Below are 22,780 nucleotides of genomic sequence, written 5' to 3' on the forward strand. Positions count from 1 at the left end.
AATCATAACCCCACAATTCATTGTTTCAATTCCAAAAGAAAAAGTCCTTTCTTGACCAACTTCGAAATTATCCATACTGGAAACAACCCCAGACTACTTATCTCCATTAATAAACTCCAACACTTTCCCATGAAAATCACTCCACTATTACTGGAACAGCAAGATAAGATTCTGCTTCACTGTTCTGTTAAATTTGAGTGCAAACTAAACAATGGAAGTTGGAAGGTGAAACAAATTCTACTGACTTTGGGATTCTTCCAATCCCTAACCATAGCTGAATTTCCCCAGCTGTTACATACAAATGTTGATCTGGGTTTCGTAAGATTTTGTTTTTAACTCTTCATTAACCACTGGATTAAAGACCATCAAGTGGAAGGGGGAAGTAGGGCTCTGGAACCATTAATGAGGATCTAGTTTCCTCAGAGAGACCTCCATCTGCCTCAAAGTACACCTGCAGAAGACATTATTCTTAGCACTTTCTAATCTTTCAAGTGCTGTTGGGTTCTTTGCATTGACACAATGATTTGCAAGCTCTCCATGTATACACAGTGCCCTTTCAAGGAGGCCAGGATTGGAAGGAACAGAGTGGTAGGAAGAAGTTCTAATATCATTGGAATCCCATTTGGAGAGGAGGACCTCCACATACTTGATTAATTGCTCTGCCCTAGTCTGTTGTCTTCAGATCTACTGGAGAATCACAAGTTAAATCACTGAACATAGGATACACGGCCAGAGACCTGCTGTTGTCCCCAACCTATCTGCATTTTTTGAGCTGGTAGGTTTTTGGTCAGGAACACGGATCATTGATGGTCAAATGTTGAACTAAATTCATTTGTCAGAAATAAATATATGCATCACTTTATTTAATATGATCATAAAAATTGTTTGGTACCGTCTTATGGTGGCAATGTGATTTAATGACAAAAGATGAAAGATTTGACTCATTGGAAATGATCATTGCCTACATTTGTATAACATTTTATTTGTCAATTATCAGCTGATGTCTGACCTTAAGGGCATGCCAGCCGACATAGGTTATTTCATTTTCTAAAGTGACGCAAATGGAATTGAACATTGTCTAATCATCAGCAAATATCCCCTGACTTTATAGTGGCTTCTGACTTTTAGGCTAATGTTTAGCTGATGTTTAGGTTAAGACATTAACCCAAGGAACATTTGCAGTCCTTGGCACCAAGATAATTGACATAAACACAACAATCTTTCTTAAAGCGAAGGGAAACTCCAATCGTATCAGATTCACTTGGCTTTATAAGGACAAGACCATATAATAACCATATAACAATTACAGTATGGAAAACAGGACATCTCGGCCCTTCATGTCCGTGCCGAACACTTATTTTCCCCTAGTCCCATCTACCTGCACTCAGACGATAACCGTCCATTCCTTTCCCATCCATATACCTATCCAATTTATTTTTAAATGATAAAATCGAACCTGCCTCCACCACTTCCACTGGAAGCTCATTCCACACAGCTACCACTCTCTAAGTAAAGAAGTTCCCCCTCATGTTACCCCTAAACTTCTGTCTCTTAATTCTCAAGTCATGTCCTTTAGTTTGAATCGTCCCTACTCTCAATGGGAAAAGCTTATCCATGTCAACTCTGTCTATCCCTTTCATCATTTTAAAGACCTCTATCAAGTCCCCCCTTAACCTTCTGCGCTCGAAAGAATAAAGACCTATCTTGTTCGACCTTTCTCTGTAATTTAGTTGCTGAAACCTAGGCAACATTCTAGTAAATCTCCCCTGTACTCTCTCTATTTTGTTGACATCCTTCCTATAATTAGGCGACCAAAATTGCACACCATACTCCAGAATTGGTCTCACCAATGCCTTGTACAATTTTAACATTACATCCCAACTATTATACTCAATGCTCTGATTTATAAAGGCGTGCACACCAAAAGCTTTCTTTACCACCCTATCTACATGAGATTCCACCTTCAGGGAACTATGCACAGTTATTCCTAGATCCCTATGTTCAACTGCATTCCTCAATTCGCTACCATTTACCATTTACGTGGTATTTTTATATGTCCTGCCAAGGTGTAGCACCTCACACTTATCAGCATTAAACTCCATGTGCCATCTTTCAGCCAACTTCCAAATGGCATAAATCTCATTATATATACTTATTGTCAGAAAGATTCCAGTGCTGTAATTATGTTGCACAAGCTGGCTAGAGACACAGGCACAGGTATTGTTTCTTGATCTCACCATCTCCGTCAAAGGAGACAGACTAATAACTGACATCTATTATAAACCCACTGACTCCCACAGGTATCTACGCTATATTTTGTTGTGGTTACTGATACTCAAAATTAACACAGGCGACGCAGAGAATTCTTCAAGAAGCTTAAACCTTTATTTGCAAATCAAGGCTGGAACACTCAAAGAGTAAATCACTTGAGAGTTCACTCCAAAGAGCTGCTCCTTTTCATGGCATGTTTAACTGTATGTCCCACCCCTGGTGCATTTCCATACCCAATCACTTGCAGACATTCCTTTATCGATAACCTATCACTTGCAAACATTCCCTTAGCAATAAACAATCACTTGCATTTACTTATTTACCACCCTTATTTAAACCACATGTCTTCCCCTTCTTGAGCCCCTTATTTCTCTTAGCTAGGGCTTGATACAGAGTTACAAAGGTCATACAACCGTCACAACTGATTTAAGCTAATGGCTGCAAGAGAATCTTGACCCGCCCTTATCTCTTACAAAAACAATCAAACCAGAAAACAAGGGACAAAGGCCTTCACATGGAGCACAAACATGCAGAGTTTCCAAAGTTTTAAAATACAAAGTATAAAAGTCAAATATCTCAAGTATTACAAACACCAAGAAAATCTATATTACTAAAAGAAAATCTAACTTACTCAGAGTCCCCCTTCACTGCGCAGGACAAGAGGATTTTTCCCATCAATGAAAAATAAGAGTTATTAGTGTTTAAAATTTTTTGAGATTCTCTCTCCTGAAGCCCATGCCCCTTCCGGAGGGACTATAAAACCAGGAAGTGTTGAGTGCCTCAGTCAGTCGCTACAAGATGGGGGAGTGAGAGGGTCACGTTTCTCAGTCTGAGCTGTGAATAACACTGAACACATGTCTATTAAACTGAGCGTGGTTTTACTGACATATCAGTGCCCTTATTGTGGTTTGAAAATATAGTTTGGAAATGCTAAAGCTGTGTTGCCTTTGGTTTGGAAATGCTAAAGTTGCCTTGCCTAATTATAGTTGCCTTGCTTAATTAAAGTTGCCTTGCCTTCTATATAATTAAAAGTCTAATCTTGACCACCTCCTTTTTGGGCTTTATATTGATTTTAGAAAAAGCGCTACCACATATGGCTGTGATTTTTGGCCATCTTACTCGGAGTCCCCCTCTGCTTATCAGGTGCCGAGGATTTTTCACATCGATGAAAAATAAAAGTTATTAATGTTTAAAAAGGGTTGAGATTCTCGCTCCTGTCAATCATGCCATGAAGGCCATGCCCCTTCTGGTGGGAGGGGGAGGGACTATAAAACCCAGAAGTGTGGGCATGGACCAGTCTCTACAATATGGAGGAGGGAGAGGTCACAACTCACTGTCTTTAGTGGCCTTGCACCCTGCTTGAAATGGTATGAAACTGCACTTGAATTTGGTGGCCTTGCACCCTGCTTGAAATGGAATTTCAAGGAAAAGCCGTGAGTCAATTGCCAACCCATCAGCCGTGAATGGGCTGCCAGCACAACAGGCTTGAGCGACTGAGCCACCAGCCCAAGAATCCATTCGGCCCACAATGTCCATACTAGTCCTTTGGAAACCAGTCCCTTCAGCCCACAACACCCATCCCACCGCCCCCCCCCCCACTGGCCACCAATATAGTCTAGTAAAATAAAAAGATTCTACACGTCTATAATTTCTTCCCATCGTGCTTCCTGAAAAGAACTACTTCCCCTACTCCCAATTCCTCCATCTACACCACACCCGCGCCCCAGATGAGGTGTTCCATACCAGGTCATCGGAGATGTCCTCATTCTTTAGGGAAAGGGGGTTCCCCTCTTCCATAATAGATGAGGCCCACACCTAGGTCTCCTCGATATCCCGCAGCGCCGCTCTTGCTCCACCTCCCCCCAGTCGTAACAGGGACAGAGTCCCCCTAGTCCTCACCTTCCACCCCATCAGCCGTCACACACAGCACATAACCCTCCGATTTTGCCACTTCCAACAGGATCCCACCAATAGCCACATCTTCCCTTCTCCACCCCTTTCCGCTTTCTGGAGAGACCATTCCCTCTGCAACGCTCTGGTCAACTTGTCCCTTCCCACCCAAACCACTCCCTCCCCAGGTACTTTCCCCTGCAGCCGCTGAAGATGCAAACCCTGTCCCTATACCTTCCCCCTCGACTCCGTCCAAGGACCCCGACAGTCTTTTCAGGGGAGGCAGAGGTTCACTTCCGCCTCCTCCAACCTCATCTACTGTATCCTCTGTTCCAGGTGTGGACTCCTCTTTATCAACGAGACCGAGCACTGGCTCAGCGATCGTTTCGTTGAACATCTCTGCTCAGTCCACCTAGACCCTGATCTCCCGGTTGCTGAACACTTTAACTCCCCGTCCCATTCCCACATGGACCTTTCTGTCCTGTGCCTCCTCCATTGTCAAAGTGAGGCCCAGCATAAATTGGAGGAACTGCACCCCATATTTTGCTTGGCAGCTTACACCCCAGCGGTATGAACATTGACCTCTCCAACTTCAAGTAACCCTTGCTTTCCCTCTCTCTCCATCCCTCCCCCTTCCCAGTTCTCCGACCATTCTTACTGTCTGTGACTACATTTCATCTGTTTGCTTTGTTGTTACCTTCTCCCAGCTTACAATGATCTATTCTACATTTTCCTTGACCTTCATTCCCTTTGCCTGTTTTCACACCTTACACTTCTTTATCTATGTATCTCCTTCTCCCCTGACATCAGTTTGAAAAAGGGTCTCGACCCGAAATGCCACCCTTTCCTTCTCTCCAGAGATGCTGCCAGTCCCGCTGAGTTACTCCAGCATTGTGTCTATCTTTGGCTAGAGACACAATTAGTTTTAGAGCTTTTGACAAAGTTCCATATAGATAGACTACCCCTGAAGGTTAATTAGAGGAGTTTTGGCAAACTAGTTCCAATATTGTCAGAGGTTAATGATGCACAGATGATTTTTCTGACTGGCAGTTTGTAACCGGTGGTGCAGCACAGAGATGTGCTAGGACTTTTATTGTTTATAATATAAAACTTGAATGACAATGTAGGTGGTCTGATTGCTAAGTATGCAGGTGACACGGAAATTGGTCGAATTGTAGATAGCAGGACATATATCAGCTGGAAAGTTGAGCAGACTACTGGCAAATGGACTTTAACCCAGACAAATATAGCTGGAACTTAAGAGTATTAAGGTACGGATGGACTTTGGGGTGCGTCCCGAAAGTAATGATACAGGTTGATATGTTGTCTTATACAAGTCAGTGGATATGTTTAAGGCATAGTGTAGATCGGTGTCACTCATATTATGAGTCATACTTTGGAGCTACTCCTAGTAGCTTAACTGTAATCTCCCTGCCTTGTTCCTACACTCTTACAGAAATGTACTAGTCTTTGTCTAAACGTTAATAAAGTCTTTGGACCTTTATCACGGTGTAAGACTTCAGTTGTTTAAACTGCAGAATCACAACGTGGTGTCAGAAGTGGGATACGAACCCACGCCTCCAATCGGCAGTCGTGCGATTTCAAAGATATGTGATAGCCTTATCTGTGACCGTCTTGTTCATGGCATCCGCAATGATAAATTACGCGGCGAGTTACTGCGGGATGTTGACCTTACTCCAGAGACGGCTGAAAACCGATGTCGCATTGCTGAAATGGCTGACGCTCACATGAAAGTCTTGGGGCACTCTGCTGCTCGTGAAATTAATGCTGCCCGTGTGTCTTATCAAATCTCTCCTCGTTTTCCTCAAATGCCTGATACCAAGTTGAGACTGATAGACAATTGCTTTAACTGTGGGGGTTCACATGCTGCTGATCGTGACCGTTGCCCTGTGTATAGGAAAAGTATATCGGTTTTGCAACAAAATAAACCATTTCCTTAAATGCTGTCGTTCACGTAACAACAGAGTTCGAACAAGACAATCTGTTAATTCGCTTGGCCGTGAAAATTCCTTCTCAGAATTCTCACAACCAGCTCCCATGGATTTACAGGCTGCTGGCAAATGTTTTGATGTCGATGTACATGCCTTGTCTGAGTTAGGCATAAACAACTAGACCCCAAGGTTGCTTTGCTTGTTAATGGCAAGACTCTTTATCTGAAATTGGATTCAGGGGCCAGGTGCAACGTCATTTGCCTGGCTGTGTTCCAAAAGTTACGAAAAACAGAGATTGTTATTCCAACGGCTGCCTCCCTTGTTCCATTTGCAGGAGGTCGCGTGCACCCTATCGGTCAAGTAGAGTTACGCTGCTGGCTTAACTCACTTCCCCACAAACCTGAATTTCTATGCGGTTCGTGGAAATGTGCCATCTCTGCTGGGTGTCAATGCATGTCAAGACATGGGTCTGATTTCTTTCAGCCCTTCTGTTTGTCATCCGACTACAGACTGTGACTTTAGCCAACAAATCCTGACAATACAAGAATTTGTTTGACGATAAGCTGGGCAGGTTGCGTGTCAGGTATACGATTACCATTGACCCCGAGGCAATTCCAGTTGTTGGTCCAGCTCATAAGATTCCCCAGGCTATGCGGGACCGTGTTCAAAGTGAACTTAACAGAATGGTCTCTAGGAGCGATTGCTCCCGTTGCTGACCCCTCGGAATGGGTCGCCACCATGGTCGTGGCTACCAAGAAGAATAGACGAGATACGGATTTGCATCAACCCCAAGGATTTAAACACAACAATTAAACGATCTCACTATCCCATGCGCACTGTGGATGACGTCGTTGCGCAGATGGCTGAGGCAACTTCTCTTCTTGCGTATGGCGCACACAGCCTAAAGTTGTAGGACAACTTGTTCTATTTGACCTTACTTGATTGTGCACGCCAGGTTAATTGCACTCGTCGAAACAGGGCGGACCACGTGAAGGTTGCAATCTCCCACCCCACTGAGGCAACTGTATTCACGGACCTAGATGCCAAGAGTTCATTCTGGCAGATTTCGCTGGAACACAACTCCATGTTAACCACTTTCAGCACTCCGTTCCGGCGTTACAGATTTATTCACATGCCCTTTGGAATAAGTTCTGCTAGTGAAGTATTTCAACAAGCTATGGAGCAGTTGTTTGCAGGCTACCCGTGCTCCATCGTAGTGGATGACATCCTCGTTGCGGGACGGATGGTCGAAGAACACGATGCCAATCTGACGAAAGTCTTGGATCGCGCCAAAGCCCTCAACCTCAAGCTGAACCCTCAAAAATGCAAATTCAGGGTAAATTAGGTGAAATACATAGGCCATGTGTTTACTAAAGACTGCCTAAACTGATCCGGCGAAAACCAGTGCTATCAATGAGCTCCCAGCACTCACAGACGTGCTAAGTTTGCAGAGGTTCCTTGGCATGGTTAACTACTTGAGCAAATTCATTCTGGATTTCAGCGAAATATCAGCCCCATTACGCCAGTTTACACACAAAGTCACTGCTTGGACCTGGCACGAGCAACAGCAGAAGGCGTTCGACACTCTTAAGCAGCAGATGTCTTGTGCTGCTATTCTTGTTTTGATCCTAAAATACCGCTCACACTGACATGTGACGCCTCACAACACAGACTAGGCGCATCATATCTTCAAAATTATGGTAACGGCAATAAGCCTGTTGCCTATGCCTCGCGCACTATGACTGACACAGAACTACGGTATGCCCAAATTGAGAGAATGCTGTTGGCAGTTGATTTCGCCTGCAAGAAATCTTACGACTTTATCTTTGGATACACGGTCATGATTGAAACTGACAATCAACCTCTGATCAGCATTTTTAACAAACCAATTATGCCTCTCCAGCACACCTACAGCGGATATTGTTGCAACTTCAAAAATATGACATTGTTCTGATCCATAAATGCGGTAAGGATATGCACCTGGCTGAATCTCTTGCGTGCACCCCGGAAGACCTGCGAGGATCCGCCCTCGCCGGATGATGACTTTATTGTAATGACTGTGTCTTTTATTCCCTCGTCCTGTATGGAGGATTTGGCTGCCCACACTGCTGCTGACAGTACTCTACGGTCGCTTACCTCCATCACAAACCAGAGAACATTTGCACAAACTTTTTAAACACACTAAAAATAACAAAAAAAGACGAAAAATCGTGAGGCGCCCCTGGTGGTTCGGAATGTGGTTAGGAAGGAGAGATAGATCAGCCATGATTGAATGGCAGAGTAGACGATGGGCCGAATGGCCTAATTCTACTCCTATTCCTTATGACCTCACCAAAGCCTGCTCTGACTCAATTAGCAGAGCCTTGCACTACAATTATACAGAGCAAATTCCATCATGAAATGCGTTGACAGCTGACTAAGAGGTGACACCTTACCTATTGACTATCAAAGAGTTTGAATCTTTCACAAACATTTAAAAATCATAAAGAATTACACATTAAAAAAAGTGGGACAAGTACACATTTAAATAAATTCAGTTAAATTAAAACATGTAAAAGACTTTTCCCTACCAGCCATTCTCCTCCATTCAAATCCACAGGCTTGCCGCAGGACTAACCTGGTACAATTTTAGCACGTTGATTTCCAGCATCAAAGGTAGAAGTGCGTGAAAATAAGCTCGCTATGCGGAGTTCAGCATCGAAGCCAAATGGTCCGGTCCCCACCAACCAACTATGTGGAAATTTAGGACCTCTGCATTTGCTCATTCTTGCCCAAAGTTTTAAATAAAAATGTAACTTTTAGCAAATCCATGTAGTGCTGCCATCTGTGAACAAAAGATTTCATCAGTCTGCTTCTCAGGAACTTACTTTCTGTTTTAGAAGGGTTTGTGAATTTTGTTCTGCTCCTGTATTCATGTTGTACTCTTTAGATCCCACTACTTCACAATGGGTATCATGAGATAGTTTTCCATCTTCATGGCTTTTGTTACTCACTCTTCCGTCCAGAGAAACATAGCCATTGTCTGTCTCTGTTGATTTGTCAATTGATTGCTTGAATTTTTTTGACCTAAAAATTTAATGAAAAAATTATTCTTCATAACCAAACAGGCTACTGCAGTCAATGCTAGGAAAATATTTTTTGGGGGGGTTATTAGGCTAAAGTACATTCAAAGAAAACAGGATTTATTTAGACAGCTCCATATCAAGGCAAGTATGTAAAGTCATTACATGAATAAAATCTTGGAAGAACTTTGCAAATCAGCAGCATGTGTAGAGGCAAAAGGTGCAAACTGATATTTTGGCCAAGACACTGCATCAGGACAGAGGGAAAAGAAAAGCTAAGGTTAGAAGTAGAAGCGGGATATATCAGCAGGCAGGTGATAGGTAGTACTAGGGATGATGGGCATATGGAACCAAGTGGAGGTGGGGTGTAGGGGGTGGGAAAGTTGAACAAGATGGAGACAACGAGGTGAACAGGTAAGTGCCACCCATGATGTGAGAGGAAAACACCAGGAGTATGAATTATCTGAAATTTGGAAACTCAATGTTCATACCACTACCTTGGTACCGAACCAACCTAGCCAGGTGGAATACGAGATGACTACCTTCCAATTTACATTTAGCCTCTCTGTAGCAATGGAGGGCCAAAGACAGACAAGTCCGTGTAAAACTGGGAAGAAGAGTTAAAATGGAAAGCAACCAGAACCTCAGGATCACCATTGTGGACAGAGCACAGGTGCGCCACAAAACTGTCATCTTGTATATGGTTGGTTTCAGTGAGCACTGTAAACAGTAGACAATGTTGGAAGAAGTGCAGGTATCTTCTCATTTGGAATAGCAATCAGGTTGTTGGACGACAATGAGGGAAGAAAAGGACAATGTGTTATACCTCTTACAGTTTTGTGGGAAAGTACGAAGGAAAGGGGAGGGATTATCAATACAGGAAATTATATAGTGGTCCCTGCAGAGAGAAAGAGACGAGAGAGGATAAGATTTGAATAGCAGTAGAATCATGTTAGAACTAGCAGAAATAGCAAAAGATGATGTGGACGCTGGTGGACTGAGAGTGAAGACAAAGGAAACTCTATTGCTGTTCTATCTGGGGAGGATGGTGATGTGTGGGAAATTTTGCAAAGCTCATGGATTTCTCATACAAATTTCTCTCCATTTCCCGCACATCTCTCACCACCCCTTTCTCCTAAGGCAGAACAGCAATACTTTTTCCTTGGTCCTCACTTTTCATCCCAGCTATCTTTACATTCAACTCATCATCACGCACTATTTCCATGTGCTCCAACTGGACCCGACACCAGATTACAATCATCTTCCAAGATTTTCTTCTCTTGATAGTGTATTAAAACATTTTCTATATCCACCATGTATTAAAACATTTTCTATATCCACCATATTATTTATTTTCATTACTTTTAAATCATAGGGAACCAAGACCCCCCCCCATCTGTGATTTTTTCTATTACAAAACTCAAATTGTGGAGTACAGAGGGAAATAAATAAATGATGGGTCGTTGTCTCAAACATTATGAAGGGCACTGTATATTTAATTTATGGATACTTTTGAATTTTCCAACCACCATTAGAAAACTGACCTACCCATCTGTGGAAATAGTTTCTCCTTATTCAGAAAGTGACTGCAATTTTGCACACCTCTATTACCAGTTCGACTGCAGGGACTAGATTCTCCATTTCTTCATAGAACTGGTCCCTCATCCCCGATACAATGTCAGCAAACCTTAATTAAACACAAACTCCTTAAATTGGAGGCCCAGAAAAAATATATCCCTAGTTGTTAAACAAGCAAGGAATCCGCAGAGGCTCGGACCACCCGTTTCAATCCTCCCTGGAGCCAGGAGTTTTCTCAGAGAATCGGAGAATTTTGCATTATTGCCAGCATTGAATTATTGCTTAAAATATGGATGGATTAAACCCAGGAATGATGTGTCAGTTAGCAGACAAAGATAGTGGGCACAAAGATAGAGGGAAAATGGCAGGAAACCATTCAGAGCAACAGATTAATCCTTTATTTACAAAGGCGTATGTTTACGACGGAGAGCATGGTTTTGTTACGGTAATGTCACATGTGACTCTTGTGAATTAATTATTTGAGCTGGTATTAAGGAGAGTTGATGACAGCAATGAAGTTGGTGTAGTTCACATGGATTTTCCCAGTGCCTTTGACAAGGTCCCACAGGCTTGTCAAATAAATAAACAGAAATCAAGGCAAGGGAGTGACTAACTGGATCCAAAACTGGCTCAGTGAAAGTAAGTCATGGGCAAAGGTTGACAGGTTTTTGTGATCGGTGGGGTTTTATATGGCTCAGTACACAGTAAATTGCCTTTTTTTTTGTGATACATAATAATTTAGACCCAATGTGGGGAGGCAAGATAAATACATTCACAGATTAAGTAGACACTGCTCAGGGACTCATCCAAATATTCCTGAACGCTCGGCTTCCACAAAATCATCAGACAGTTCAAAGTTTCATCCACCCGCTTGGCGAAAAAAACTCCCTCTCAAATCTCCTCTAAATTCCACAATCTAAGCTCTCTAGTAACAGTTCATTCAATCTACACCCCTCAACACTTTGTATACCTTAATTAGGTCACTCCTCAACTTATACAAGCTCCCTTCATGGCAAAATATTCCATCACTGTCAACCTTTTGGTGGATCTCCTTTGTACTCTCTCCTCTGTTTTTACTTCCTATAATGTGGTCACCACCAGAACTGCACATACTTGCAAACAGTCCATTATCAAACACTTCCCACATGTGCACTTGAATACTGGAAACTTGATGCCACCAGTTGATCCACACCCCAGTAAGAATTGGAGCCAAATGAGGAGAGGAAGGCAATAAACAAGAAAAAACATTGTCAGAGTTCCAAGCACAAAAATATTTTACTAAACACATGTGCAAGAATGTAGAGTTGTAAAATGTCAATACATACCCTGGAAAAGAAAAAGTATTCCAGATGTCTCGGAGGATTTTGCCAACATTATAACTGGTCTCTGTGCCAGACTGGTGGTGCACCTCCTGTGTATTATCTGTTGTACTAGAGCCCTCCCCTTCTCTGTGTACTTCTAGATGAACTGATTTCCGCAATTTCCTTTGCAAGAAAGATTAAAAGGGCAGTTTTATAGTTAAAATAGCATAATTGCTGCAGTGCCCACAAAAATATCGTCTAATAGAATTTACTTATATTTGCACGGGATTCACAATGTGTTTTTATCTCACATTTTATTTTATAACAATGAATTAGATACAATGGTACAAAATGTATTCATGTACAGAGTGCTATTGTTCAATAACTTGCTGCTGAGCACCATGCTGACTTTTGATCCCTTTAGGAAAGTGCCTACTGTTCACCAACTCTTTATTGTAACCTTGGTGTTGTTTTATTATTGTAACCTGTACTGAGATACAGTGAAATCCTTTGTTTGCATGCCATCCAGGCAAATCACACCATAAGTATATTAGAAGAGTGCAAGAGAAAAATAGAAACAGAATGCAAGTACAGAGAACATGCAGATTTCGTGATAAACTTAAGGAACATTTTAATTTTGTGTGTGTTTAACTCATAAGGTAATTTGTTTTTCAAACATGTTAACAGTAATTACCAAAGATTAGCACTCTATGATCTTTGGTAATTACTATCTAAGTACAGCATACATGTTAACACTTATTGTAAAATATGAATTCAGTGTTATTGAACAAGTGACAAATGTTTCCAAAATCAGAGACTACCTTCTTCGCTTGCCCCCACTACTTGTTGCAAGTTTGGGTGTATGCGTTGATACAATCTGGCAATGTACCGTTCCAAGCAGTAACATCAACCAGATAGGCCCAAATACTTCAGTGTGCGGTACACTATGTGTAACTTCAGCTGTGCAAAACAATATGATTGCTGTAACTGCAAACAGAAGAATTATACTGTGTATTTGTGAAATTTTAATTCTGCTTATCATCTCATTCAACCAAATGATTCAAAATTAAATTTACTGCTTATACAAACATTTTGATACATGGGATTGGTTCAGTAATAACGTCAACAATAGTTTATACAATTTATTTTTTAAAAACCTTTGGTATCTTCTATATATCTTGAAACTGGAGTAAGCTATTCAGCCCATCTGGCATATTTTGCTGCACAATTAGGGCATGCCCGACCTATGCCATAGCCTCATGTTCATGTTGATGTGCAGTTTCCAAATAACAGAAATTCAGTGGGTGTTGCACAAATGGATTTTTAAAGTGTGTTTGAACGAATGTGCAAGACTGGCTGATAATATTGCCAGTAGTGTTAAAGTAAACAAGGTACCTGGGTAGGAATTCACAGTCACAAAAATTGAAAACAGTGACTGATCAATGTGGCATTCTTTACATCGGCAAATTCAAACGTAGAGCAGGTGACCGTTTGTCCGAACACTTGCACTCATACCTCCAATGCCTGTTGGATCTCATGGTTGCCAACCATTTGAAATCCCCTTCCCATTCCCATGCTGACCTTACTGTTCTGGGCCATCTCCATTGCCAGAGTGAAGCTACACGCAAAATGGTGGAATAGCATCCCATATACTACTATATTCCTTCCTCTGGCTTCACAATTCGTAAACACGCATCTCTGGACCAATGGTGCAGAACACTGTCTACAAGCCCATCATCTAAATCACAATGCCACCACACCCACAACACCTCAACACATGGTTTCCATCTGTGCTGTACCATTCAATACAATTCTATTATTTGAGTCATAGAATGATACAGTGTGGAAACAGGCCCTTCGGCCTAACTTGCCCACACCGGCCAACAATGTTCCAGCTACACGAGTCTCACTTGCCTGCACTTGGTCCATATCCCTCCAAACCTGTCCTATCAAGTACCTCTCTAACTGTTTCTTAAACAATGGGATAGTCCCAGCATCAACTACCTCCTCTGGCAGCTTGTTCCATACACCCACCACCCTTTGTGTGAAAATGTTACCCCTCGGATTCCTATTAAATCTTTTCTCCTTCACCTTGAATATATATCCTCTGGTCCTCGATTCCCCTACTCTGGGCAAGAGACTCTGCATCTACCCGATTCTATTCCTCTCATGATTTTGTACACCTCTATAAGATCACCCCTCATTCTCCTGCGCTCCAAAGAAGAGGCCCAGCCTCCTCAAACTCTCCCTATAACTCACACCCTCTAGTCCTTGTACCATCCTCGTAAATCTTTTCTGAACCCTTTCAAGCCTGACAATATCTTTCCTATAAAATGGTGCCCAGAACTGAACACAATATTCTAAATGCGGTCTTACCAATGTCTTACACAACTGCAACATGACCTCCCAACTTCTATACTTAATACTCTGACTGATGAAGGCCAATGTGCCAAAAGCCTTTTTGACCACCTTATCTACCTGCGACTCGACCATCAAGGAACCATGCACTTGCACTCCTAGATCCCTCTGCTCTACAACACTCCCCAGAGGCCTACCATTCACTGTATAGGTCCTGCCCTTGTTAGAATTCCCAAAATGCAACACCTCACACTTTTCCGTATTAAATTCCAACAATCATTCCTCCGCCCACCTGGCCAATCGATCCAGATCCTGCTGCAATCTTTCACAACCATCTTCACTATCTGCAAAACCACTCACTTTTATATCATCAGCAAACATGCTAATGTTGCCCTGTACGTTCTCATCCAAAGCATTGATGTAGATGACAAACAGCAATGGGCCCAGCACCAAACACTGAGGCACACCATTAGTCATAGACAAAGCAACCTTCCACCATCACCTTCTGCTTCCTTCCACGGAACCAATTTGCTATCCATTCAGTTATCTCTCCCTGGATCCCATGCAATCTAACCTTCCAGAGTAGCCTACCATGCGGAACCTTGTTGAATGCCTTACTGAAATCCTTATACACAACATCTACAGCTCTGCCCTCATCTACCTTTTTGGTCACGTCTTCAAAAAAAAAAAAATCAATCGGATTTGTGAGACACGACTCCCACATATAAAACCATGCTGACTATCCCTGATCAGCTCTTGCCCATCCAAATGCCTGTATAACCAGAATATTTTCTAGCAACTTTCCAACTACAGATGTTAAGGTCACCGGCCTATAGTTCCCAGCATTTTCCCTGCAGCCCTTCTTGAATAGAGGCACAACATTTGCCACTCTCCAGTCTTACGGCACCTCTCCTGTATTTAAGGACGACTCGTAAATTTCAACCAGGGCTCCCGCAATTTCCTCCCCAGCTTCCCGCAATGTCCTCGGATATATCTTACAGGCCCTGGAGATTTGTCTACCTTTATACACGATAATACCTTCAGTACTTCTTCGACGTTAACACTGACTGCTCTCAAGACACTTCCATTGACTGCCCCACTTTTCTCCATCCTACTGTGTTTCTCCTCGGTAAATACAGAGGAGAAATACTCATTAAGGACCTTGCCCATCTCCTGTGGCACCACAGAGAGGTGACCGCTTTGATTCCTGAGAGGTCCCACTTTCTCTCTAATTACCCTTTTCCCCCCTTATGTATTTTTAAATCTTTTGGGATTGTCAATGCTACCTGCCAGAGGTATCTCCTGGCCCCTTTTTGCCCTTCTGATCTCCTTTTTCAGTTTACTCGTTAGTTCCCAAAACTCCTCCAGGGATGAACTTGATCCCAGCTGCCTATACTTGTCCCATGCATCCTTCTTGTTTTTGAGCAACGCACACTTCTCATGTCACACTTCTTGTCTTTTGATTTCTGGTCATTGTCCAACCATTTGCCTATCAAATCCCCCTCCTCGCCTGTATCTACCAAGCTTTGTCTATCTCGGATCTCCCTATGTAGAAGTCCCAATAAGGTTGAGAACGGCCGCCTCAACCGGCACAGGTGTCACATTTTTGGGTCACTTCTGGAAGGGGATTTTGTCCAATGTAAAGGGAGGACCTCCAGTGTCCAGAAAATCGAATGTGGACCTATATTGTGGAGCAAACTGGAGTGGTTGATTCAGTGCCTACAAGACTATTAATTCAAACCCTGTTGCTGCAATACACATAACCTAGAGCAAAAATACAATGAGTGGGCTGCATTAAGATAGTCTCTTGGCAATATAATCAAACTTTACTGGATTAACGACATTAAAGGACTCCTTTTATGCTACTTTTATGTTCATTATAAAACAAAATACATTTGAAAATGTCTTCAAATGACATAAGAACCACCAAATTTTTACATCAAAATTTTTGTAGCCTTCAAAATCAAAGTAAATGCTTTATCCTAACATGAACATAAAGTATTGTTGATGTGCTGGGAATATCGAAAACTATCACATCTCCAAAATGGCCCCTTGGTGTGCACATTAGAGAGCCAGAGAGATACAGCACAGAAACAAACCATTTAAGTCTACACCAGTCATCAACCACCCATTTTACATCTCTTCAAATGAAGAGATTTTACACTACATCGCTCCTCACCTTGAAGGAGGTATAAAATAAGCAGCCATGAAAAGATGCATTTTGAGGTTACTTGTATCCACCATTTGAAAAAGAATGGAAAGAACACAACTCGCACAATTCCTTTTCTAGTTAATGAGGTCCACGGACTTTCTGGTTTTGCTTTAGCAAAAGCAGATCCTATGGGTCAGAAAGAAAAATCAATTAAAAAAAAAATTAAAGCATCTTGCATAAATTCTTCAAAATTAGTAATGCATACGTAACAATTAACTGTATAATATTGCAAACCATGCAATGGCACCTTGCAAGTATCAATGGGCTGAGACTATATATTCTTCATGCCACTGTGAGTGCTCGCCACCTCTACAAGCTCCAAAGCAATACCAATGTAGGGGAAAAAAAATGCAAGCATGCAGCACAACATATAAAACAGAATATTCCCAAAGTGCTTCTACAACTGACTGTTATGCTGACACAATGATAAGGAATCATAATTGGTTTGGGTCTCACTGGACCTTGCTCATCACTTAATGTTGCTCGCTACAGTACTCATCTATCTGCACTCAGTTGGAAATAGTGTCTCACTAATTTATTTTAAGTTTTTGAAGAATTAATCAAGAAGATTGGTAGGGCAGGGCCACAGATGTAGTTATAAGGACTTCAGCAAAGACTTTGATTAGGTTCTGCACAGTAGACTGCTCTAGAACGTCAGATTGCATGGGATCCAACTATGCAGAATTGACTTACATGGTATCGAAGCAAAGGGTGGATGTGGAGAAAGACTGCTTTTCAGACTGAAAGCCTGTACCTCAGAGATAAATAGGTGGTATTGTAGCTGGTACAAAAAGGTCTAATCTGATGAAATCCCGACGCCCCATCCCCAGAGCATCTCAACATTTTCTTTTTAACTGGGACCGAATTTCACCCGAGATCTGTATTTTAAAACATTTAGAGTTACAATATTTAGAGACAATATTTAAAAACTTTTTATTGATGCAAGTGAAAAAAGTAAAATGGAAAAAACTTAAAAACTTTAAGGAATATTAAAAAAAAAAAAAAAAAATAGGAACTTCGCTTTCTTCTCCAGGCAGCCATAATAAATAAATGAGAACTCTAATATTTTACCTGGCCTTACCAGGTGTAGGAATGCAGAGGGGATTCCCATGCACATCCGGGAGAAGAAGCAGCAAGCCAGGACTCCACTGCTGTACTTAATGTGGAGTCCAGCTATTGAGTGAAGTAACAGATTCACCCACATCAATCAATCATTCCGTTTCAAAGTTCAGCATTTAATTACACATCAGTGGGTCACCAAGGCTTGGGCATGAGCCAACTATTCAAATTTTAAGCAGAAGGTCACCTTCGTTGTCATGTGTCACAGTTGCAGAAGATAAATTTGATTTCGAACAGAGCTACTTGGAAGTAAAAGACTAGAACCTGTGAAATACCTTGAATTATCTAGCTACTCCCAAGAAAATGGATCTTATTAACATTTTTGTTCTAGGTATTCTGGTATGAATATGTAAAGACAATTTTCACATCTCAGGTCTTATAATTCTAATTTCCAACAAATTACTGTAGTCTGATAGTGGACAATGTATTAATGACTAAATTGTTGCGCTTACAAACAAAAAAAGTTGACCTAGAAATAAATCTTATGGAAATGTCTGGTTACTAAATATTTGTTGCCACTTTCAACTTTAGCTTTTATCCACAAATAATTGTTTTTTTGCAGAAGATTCTTGTTTTTTTGCAGAAGTTTCTTTAAATAAAAGGACAGTTGTCTCCACATGTTCACAAGTACCACAATAATCCAAGAACAAATTAATTGTGTCTTAAAAGCGTAGAATTATGATGAAAGTAAACTGCATAACTAGAATACATCACCTTCTTGGTCCATCACGCAAGTCAATTGAAAATTCCATCTTAATGAATATTCACCAGAAACAAAACACAATTTCCTCAATTTTTCCACTGGAGGATTCTCGCATTCGAATTGCCTCCTGATCTTGCAACATGATTTCCAAATTCTCATGTACAACAAGATACATAAATACATTTCTGGTCCTTCAGTTGGAACTGTTTGAGATTTTTTTTTTAAACTACCGTCAGTAAAACCTGTTTTGCAAGTTTTTTGCTTGCTTCTCTCGATGCACTTATGACCAGGACAAGTCACACAAAGAAAACCTGAAAGCCCTTACAATTTATAGGACCTTAAATTGTACAGTGCTTGATGTGCGAGAATGACATCAAAAATACAAATTCTAAGATTCAGCAAAGAATTATAATGTTCCAGTTGGTTTACTTTGGCAATTATCCGGAAGTGGCGGCGCTGCCCTTGCAGCTGCGGCTCGCCTGCAGTCCGTTTGTTTTTTGTTTTTTTCTGTTTTCTCGTCCCGTTGTCACAGTTTGTTTCAGTATTATTTTAGTTGTGTATGGGGGGGGGGGGTGGTCGTATTCCCCGTCTCCATCTGCGCTGAGGCCTAATGGCAGAACTGGCGGCCTCCAACTGGAACCGACCTCGAGGCTCCGGAGGCAGAGCCAGCCAGGACTTACCAACTTCGGGGCTGGCTGACTTTGGGGTTGTGGCGGCGACCCGACTTCGGGGCTGTGTCGGCGATGCAGTGGCGACCTGACTTCGGGGCTGTGGTGGCGGCGACCCGACTTCGGAGCCTCGGCCACGGGCTCAGATGACGATAACGTCGGGAGCTCGCAGGTCACAGGTTGGTGATCTGTTCTCCGGAGCTCCTGCAACAACAGCTGCGTCCGCTGGACTGGCGTGCGGCAGCTTCGACCTCCCCAGGGCAGCGGAGTTTGAACCGGCCCATTTGCGGAGCTCGGATTCAGCCGCTGGACTTACCATCACCCGGTGGCATCACAACTTTGGAAGCTTGGATCGCCTCAATGCAGAGGGAGAACATGGAGGGAAGAGCCAAGGACTTAAGACTTTTGCCTTCCATCACAGTGAGGAAGGCCTGGTGGACTCACTGTGGTGAATGTTAAATTTGTGCTTATTGTGTGTTTTGTTATTTTTATTCTATGTTATGACTGCAAGGCACGAAATTTCGTTCAGACTGAAAAGTCTGAATGACAATAGAGGATACTTGATACTTGATAAAATGAGTAGGCATGGGGAAAAATCAGTTCACGTTATATATTCTAATGCGATTGGTAAAATAAAGACAACAGGGAATATTTTAAGTCAACTTCCAGATAGGATTCCAATATATTCACACATTAAAGCTCTTATATTTCCTCCAACACAAAAATGTATATTTACCCCTTACAAGATCAACATCTATGAGGTCTGGTTTTACATGGCCTGTTTTCTTTGGTTTGTTCTTCATGCCCTATAGGAAAGAAACATCTTGTGAATAATGACCAATTACAATTGTAACTTGGAATATAAGTGTAATAATGTAAGATAAGCATGATTTTGGTTTATTTCATTCAAGGAACAAAGACACTACTGACAAGACCAACCTTTATTCTTCTTAGTCTTTGTGCTGATGATACTCTCTATGACCTTGGCTGCAGGGAACTAAATTTTAATCCAGTAATAACAAAGGAACAGTAATACATTGAAGAGCTCTACGCTCGGGTATAAAACATATTTCTCAATCAGCCTGCTATGCTATTTGCAGAGAAACGTGATGTGCTAGTGATATCATGTCCTCTTGCCCCTTTTCTTCTAAATGCAGAGATCACAGATTGGGAAGGACCTGCCGATGATGCCCTTGTAAGACGGTATAATGCTTCTTATTATTGATACACTTGCAGCCACCAGCAGTGGAAAAGTGCCAATCATGTGGATCATTTCATCCTGGAAGGTGGTAAACTTCTGAAATATTGTTGGAGCTGTACTAATTCAAAGAAGTGGAGTATATATCACCATAACCAAAATATTACTGAGAAAGGAAATGTGAATTAAATACACGGGAACTCAGGAAGACAGGAATTAACACTTCACATCAATACCCGATAAAATGCCATCAACATGAAACAATAACTCTGCTTCTATCTCCTGTAGCAACAAAAACTGCAAGACCTGGCAAATATTTTCATTTTATAAGACCAAGTGGGACCCGTTGGGCCCCATTCCCCCAACACAATATTCCACCACTCACCAATAGCCCCCAACTGCACAGGCGCGGCTGACGTTTAAAGTTTAAAATGGCAATAACATAAAAAATAAAATCAATGTGAACGTATCCCACTCTCCCTCTTCAGTCCCTTATTCCCCTCCTCCATTATCCTCCCTCTCCCCAGCCACCACCAACTCCTCAGCTTCCTCCCCTCAATCCCTCCCCTCCTCTCTTCCCCTCCATTACCTCACCATCCCTCTTCCTACCCCTCCCCTCCTCCATTCCCCCTCATCCCCCAGAACCCCCCTCCTCTTCACCCTCCCTCTTCTTTTTTCTCTCATCCTCCCCTCCTCCCCAACTCCTCACCTCTCCCTTTCCTCTCCTTTTCCCTACCCTCAATCACTCCCTCCCTAACCCTCTCCCCTCCCTATCTGCTCCTCTCGCTCTACCCCCTGCTCCTCACCTCCCCTATACCACTCCACCACTCTCCCTCACCTCCCCCACTGCCCTTCTATCCCGTACACCCTACATCCCCCACTCTCCTTCCTCACATTTTTTAAGCTTTAATCGTGAATAACATGTCAAATAAAGGATGAAATCTTCAGTGAGCTGATCACCGCTAGCCGAGTCATTGTGACGTCATCAGTTGAAGCTGGTCGTTTCAATTTCAAAGTCTTTTGACTGTTTTAGACTTTTAATCTAATGTCGATAATGTCGAGAAATAAAGCATAAAATGTTCAGTGAAGGTGAACTCGGCCTCGAGGGAAAATTTGTCAATCGGAATATGTAAATATGTAATCGTTACCACCTAGTGTGTTTGCGAAGATGTAAAGACAACCACATATACACACACACATACACACGATCAGACTTTTAGTAAGTATATGATATGATATATGATATAGATTCCATACGCAAACTTATGGACAACACTCTGGAAAATTAGGAGGTGAATCACTAAGCACAATGCCAATGATCTGACCTGTCTTGTCACCAGAGTATTTATAATGGTTGGGCAATTTAGATTTTTTTATCAATAGTGAACCCTAAGAATGAAGATTATAATTTATTTGATAATGTGATGCCACAGAATGTCAATGGCAGATTCTATATTCCCTCGAAAAGCAGGTCATAATTCACTGGGAGGTGTGCAACATCAATATTATTTGCTGCTTTTCATCCAAAGTGCAGTGTACATCTATAAAGACTACAAATGGAATCAAGCACAACAATTGTCAACAAATGTTCCCTCATCAACAAAATACATGCACTTCTGACCAAATGTTATTGGGAAGTCATCAATGAAGTAGCTGGAAAGTGTAGGAGACTGGAATATCTTCCATCCTGTTGAACTCGTACAGCAATTTCCTGAGTAAACAGACCATACCTAGATTCAAATTTAACTAGAATTCACACTCAATCTGTTGCTGCCATAACATTAGAGGCATTCCAGTAAAGCTCACCTCGCCTCTGGAATTTAGTTATTTTGTTCATATTCAGATAAAAACTGTTTTGACATTTGGAACCGATTGATCCTGGCTGAAGGTAAACATGATCCAGTTTATTTGCAATTGCTGTTTAATACTTTTTTCCATCATTGTGCTAGATCATTATGATTAGATGGAGAGAGCAGTAAAACCAATATTTGATGTGTCTTTTTTGTGGTTCGACATGTCTAGATAACTTTCTATTTTGACGGGCAGAATCCATTGTACTGGACGAGCTTGACCTATGGCACGGCTAGTTGTACAATACGTGTCTACAGCACACTATAGTCAAGATGCTATCAGGACCATGGCCTATGCTGTATCCGTGGCATTTGTGTACAGCCAATAACATATTCCAGTATATTCAGCAACTTCTTCATGTCACTCAGAGGAAATGAACTTGCCTAAAAACGACCAACCGATGGCAGAGACCCACAGAGATAGACCAATTGGCCCATATTCTCAGCATTTCTGGAGAAGCCTTGGCCCTCTTATCACTGAAAACACACATCTGCAGAGTCAGTCTCATTAGCTATTTAATTGTCCACCCATCACCTTTCGAACATGAATAGCATGACTGCAGAGCTTTAATCAATTGATGGGGCCTCATGGCTATGACAATGGTGATTACACTGAGT

The 22,780-nt window shown here is 41.9% G+C and overlaps 1 protein-coding gene across 6 annotated transcripts in view; it reads right to left on the reverse strand.

The window, feature by feature from the left end:
- Positions 1–22,780, reverse strand: part of LOC129707796 (protein PHTF2-like) — an 86,088-nt gene that overhangs the window by 20,606 nt on the left and 42,702 nt on the right. For 5 of the 6 annotated variants that reach the window (XM_055653127.1, XM_055653126.1, XM_055653125.1 and 2 more), the window contains exons 4-8: positions 19,851–19,920; positions 16,592–16,750; positions 12,876–13,041; positions 12,079–12,237; positions 8,981–9,179 (exon numbers count right to left, since the gene is read on the reverse strand). In XM_055653127.1, coding sequence (XP_055509102.1) covers positions 8,981–9,179; positions 12,079–12,237; positions 12,876–13,041; positions 16,592–16,750; positions 19,851–19,920 — 753 coding nt within the window. Of the gene's footprint in view, positions 1–8,980; positions 9,180–12,078; positions 12,238–12,875; positions 13,042–16,591; positions 16,751–19,850; positions 19,921–22,780 lie in introns of those variants that run through there. The other variant, XM_055653129.1, reaches the window with a different exon arrangement.

This window comes from Leucoraja erinacea, chromosome 22, assembly GCF_028641065.1.
Source record: "Leucoraja erinacea ecotype New England chromosome 22, Leri_hhj_1, whole genome shotgun sequence".
Lineage (NCBI taxonomy): Eukaryota > Metazoa > Chordata > Chondrichthyes > Rajiformes > Rajidae > Leucoraja > Leucoraja erinaceus.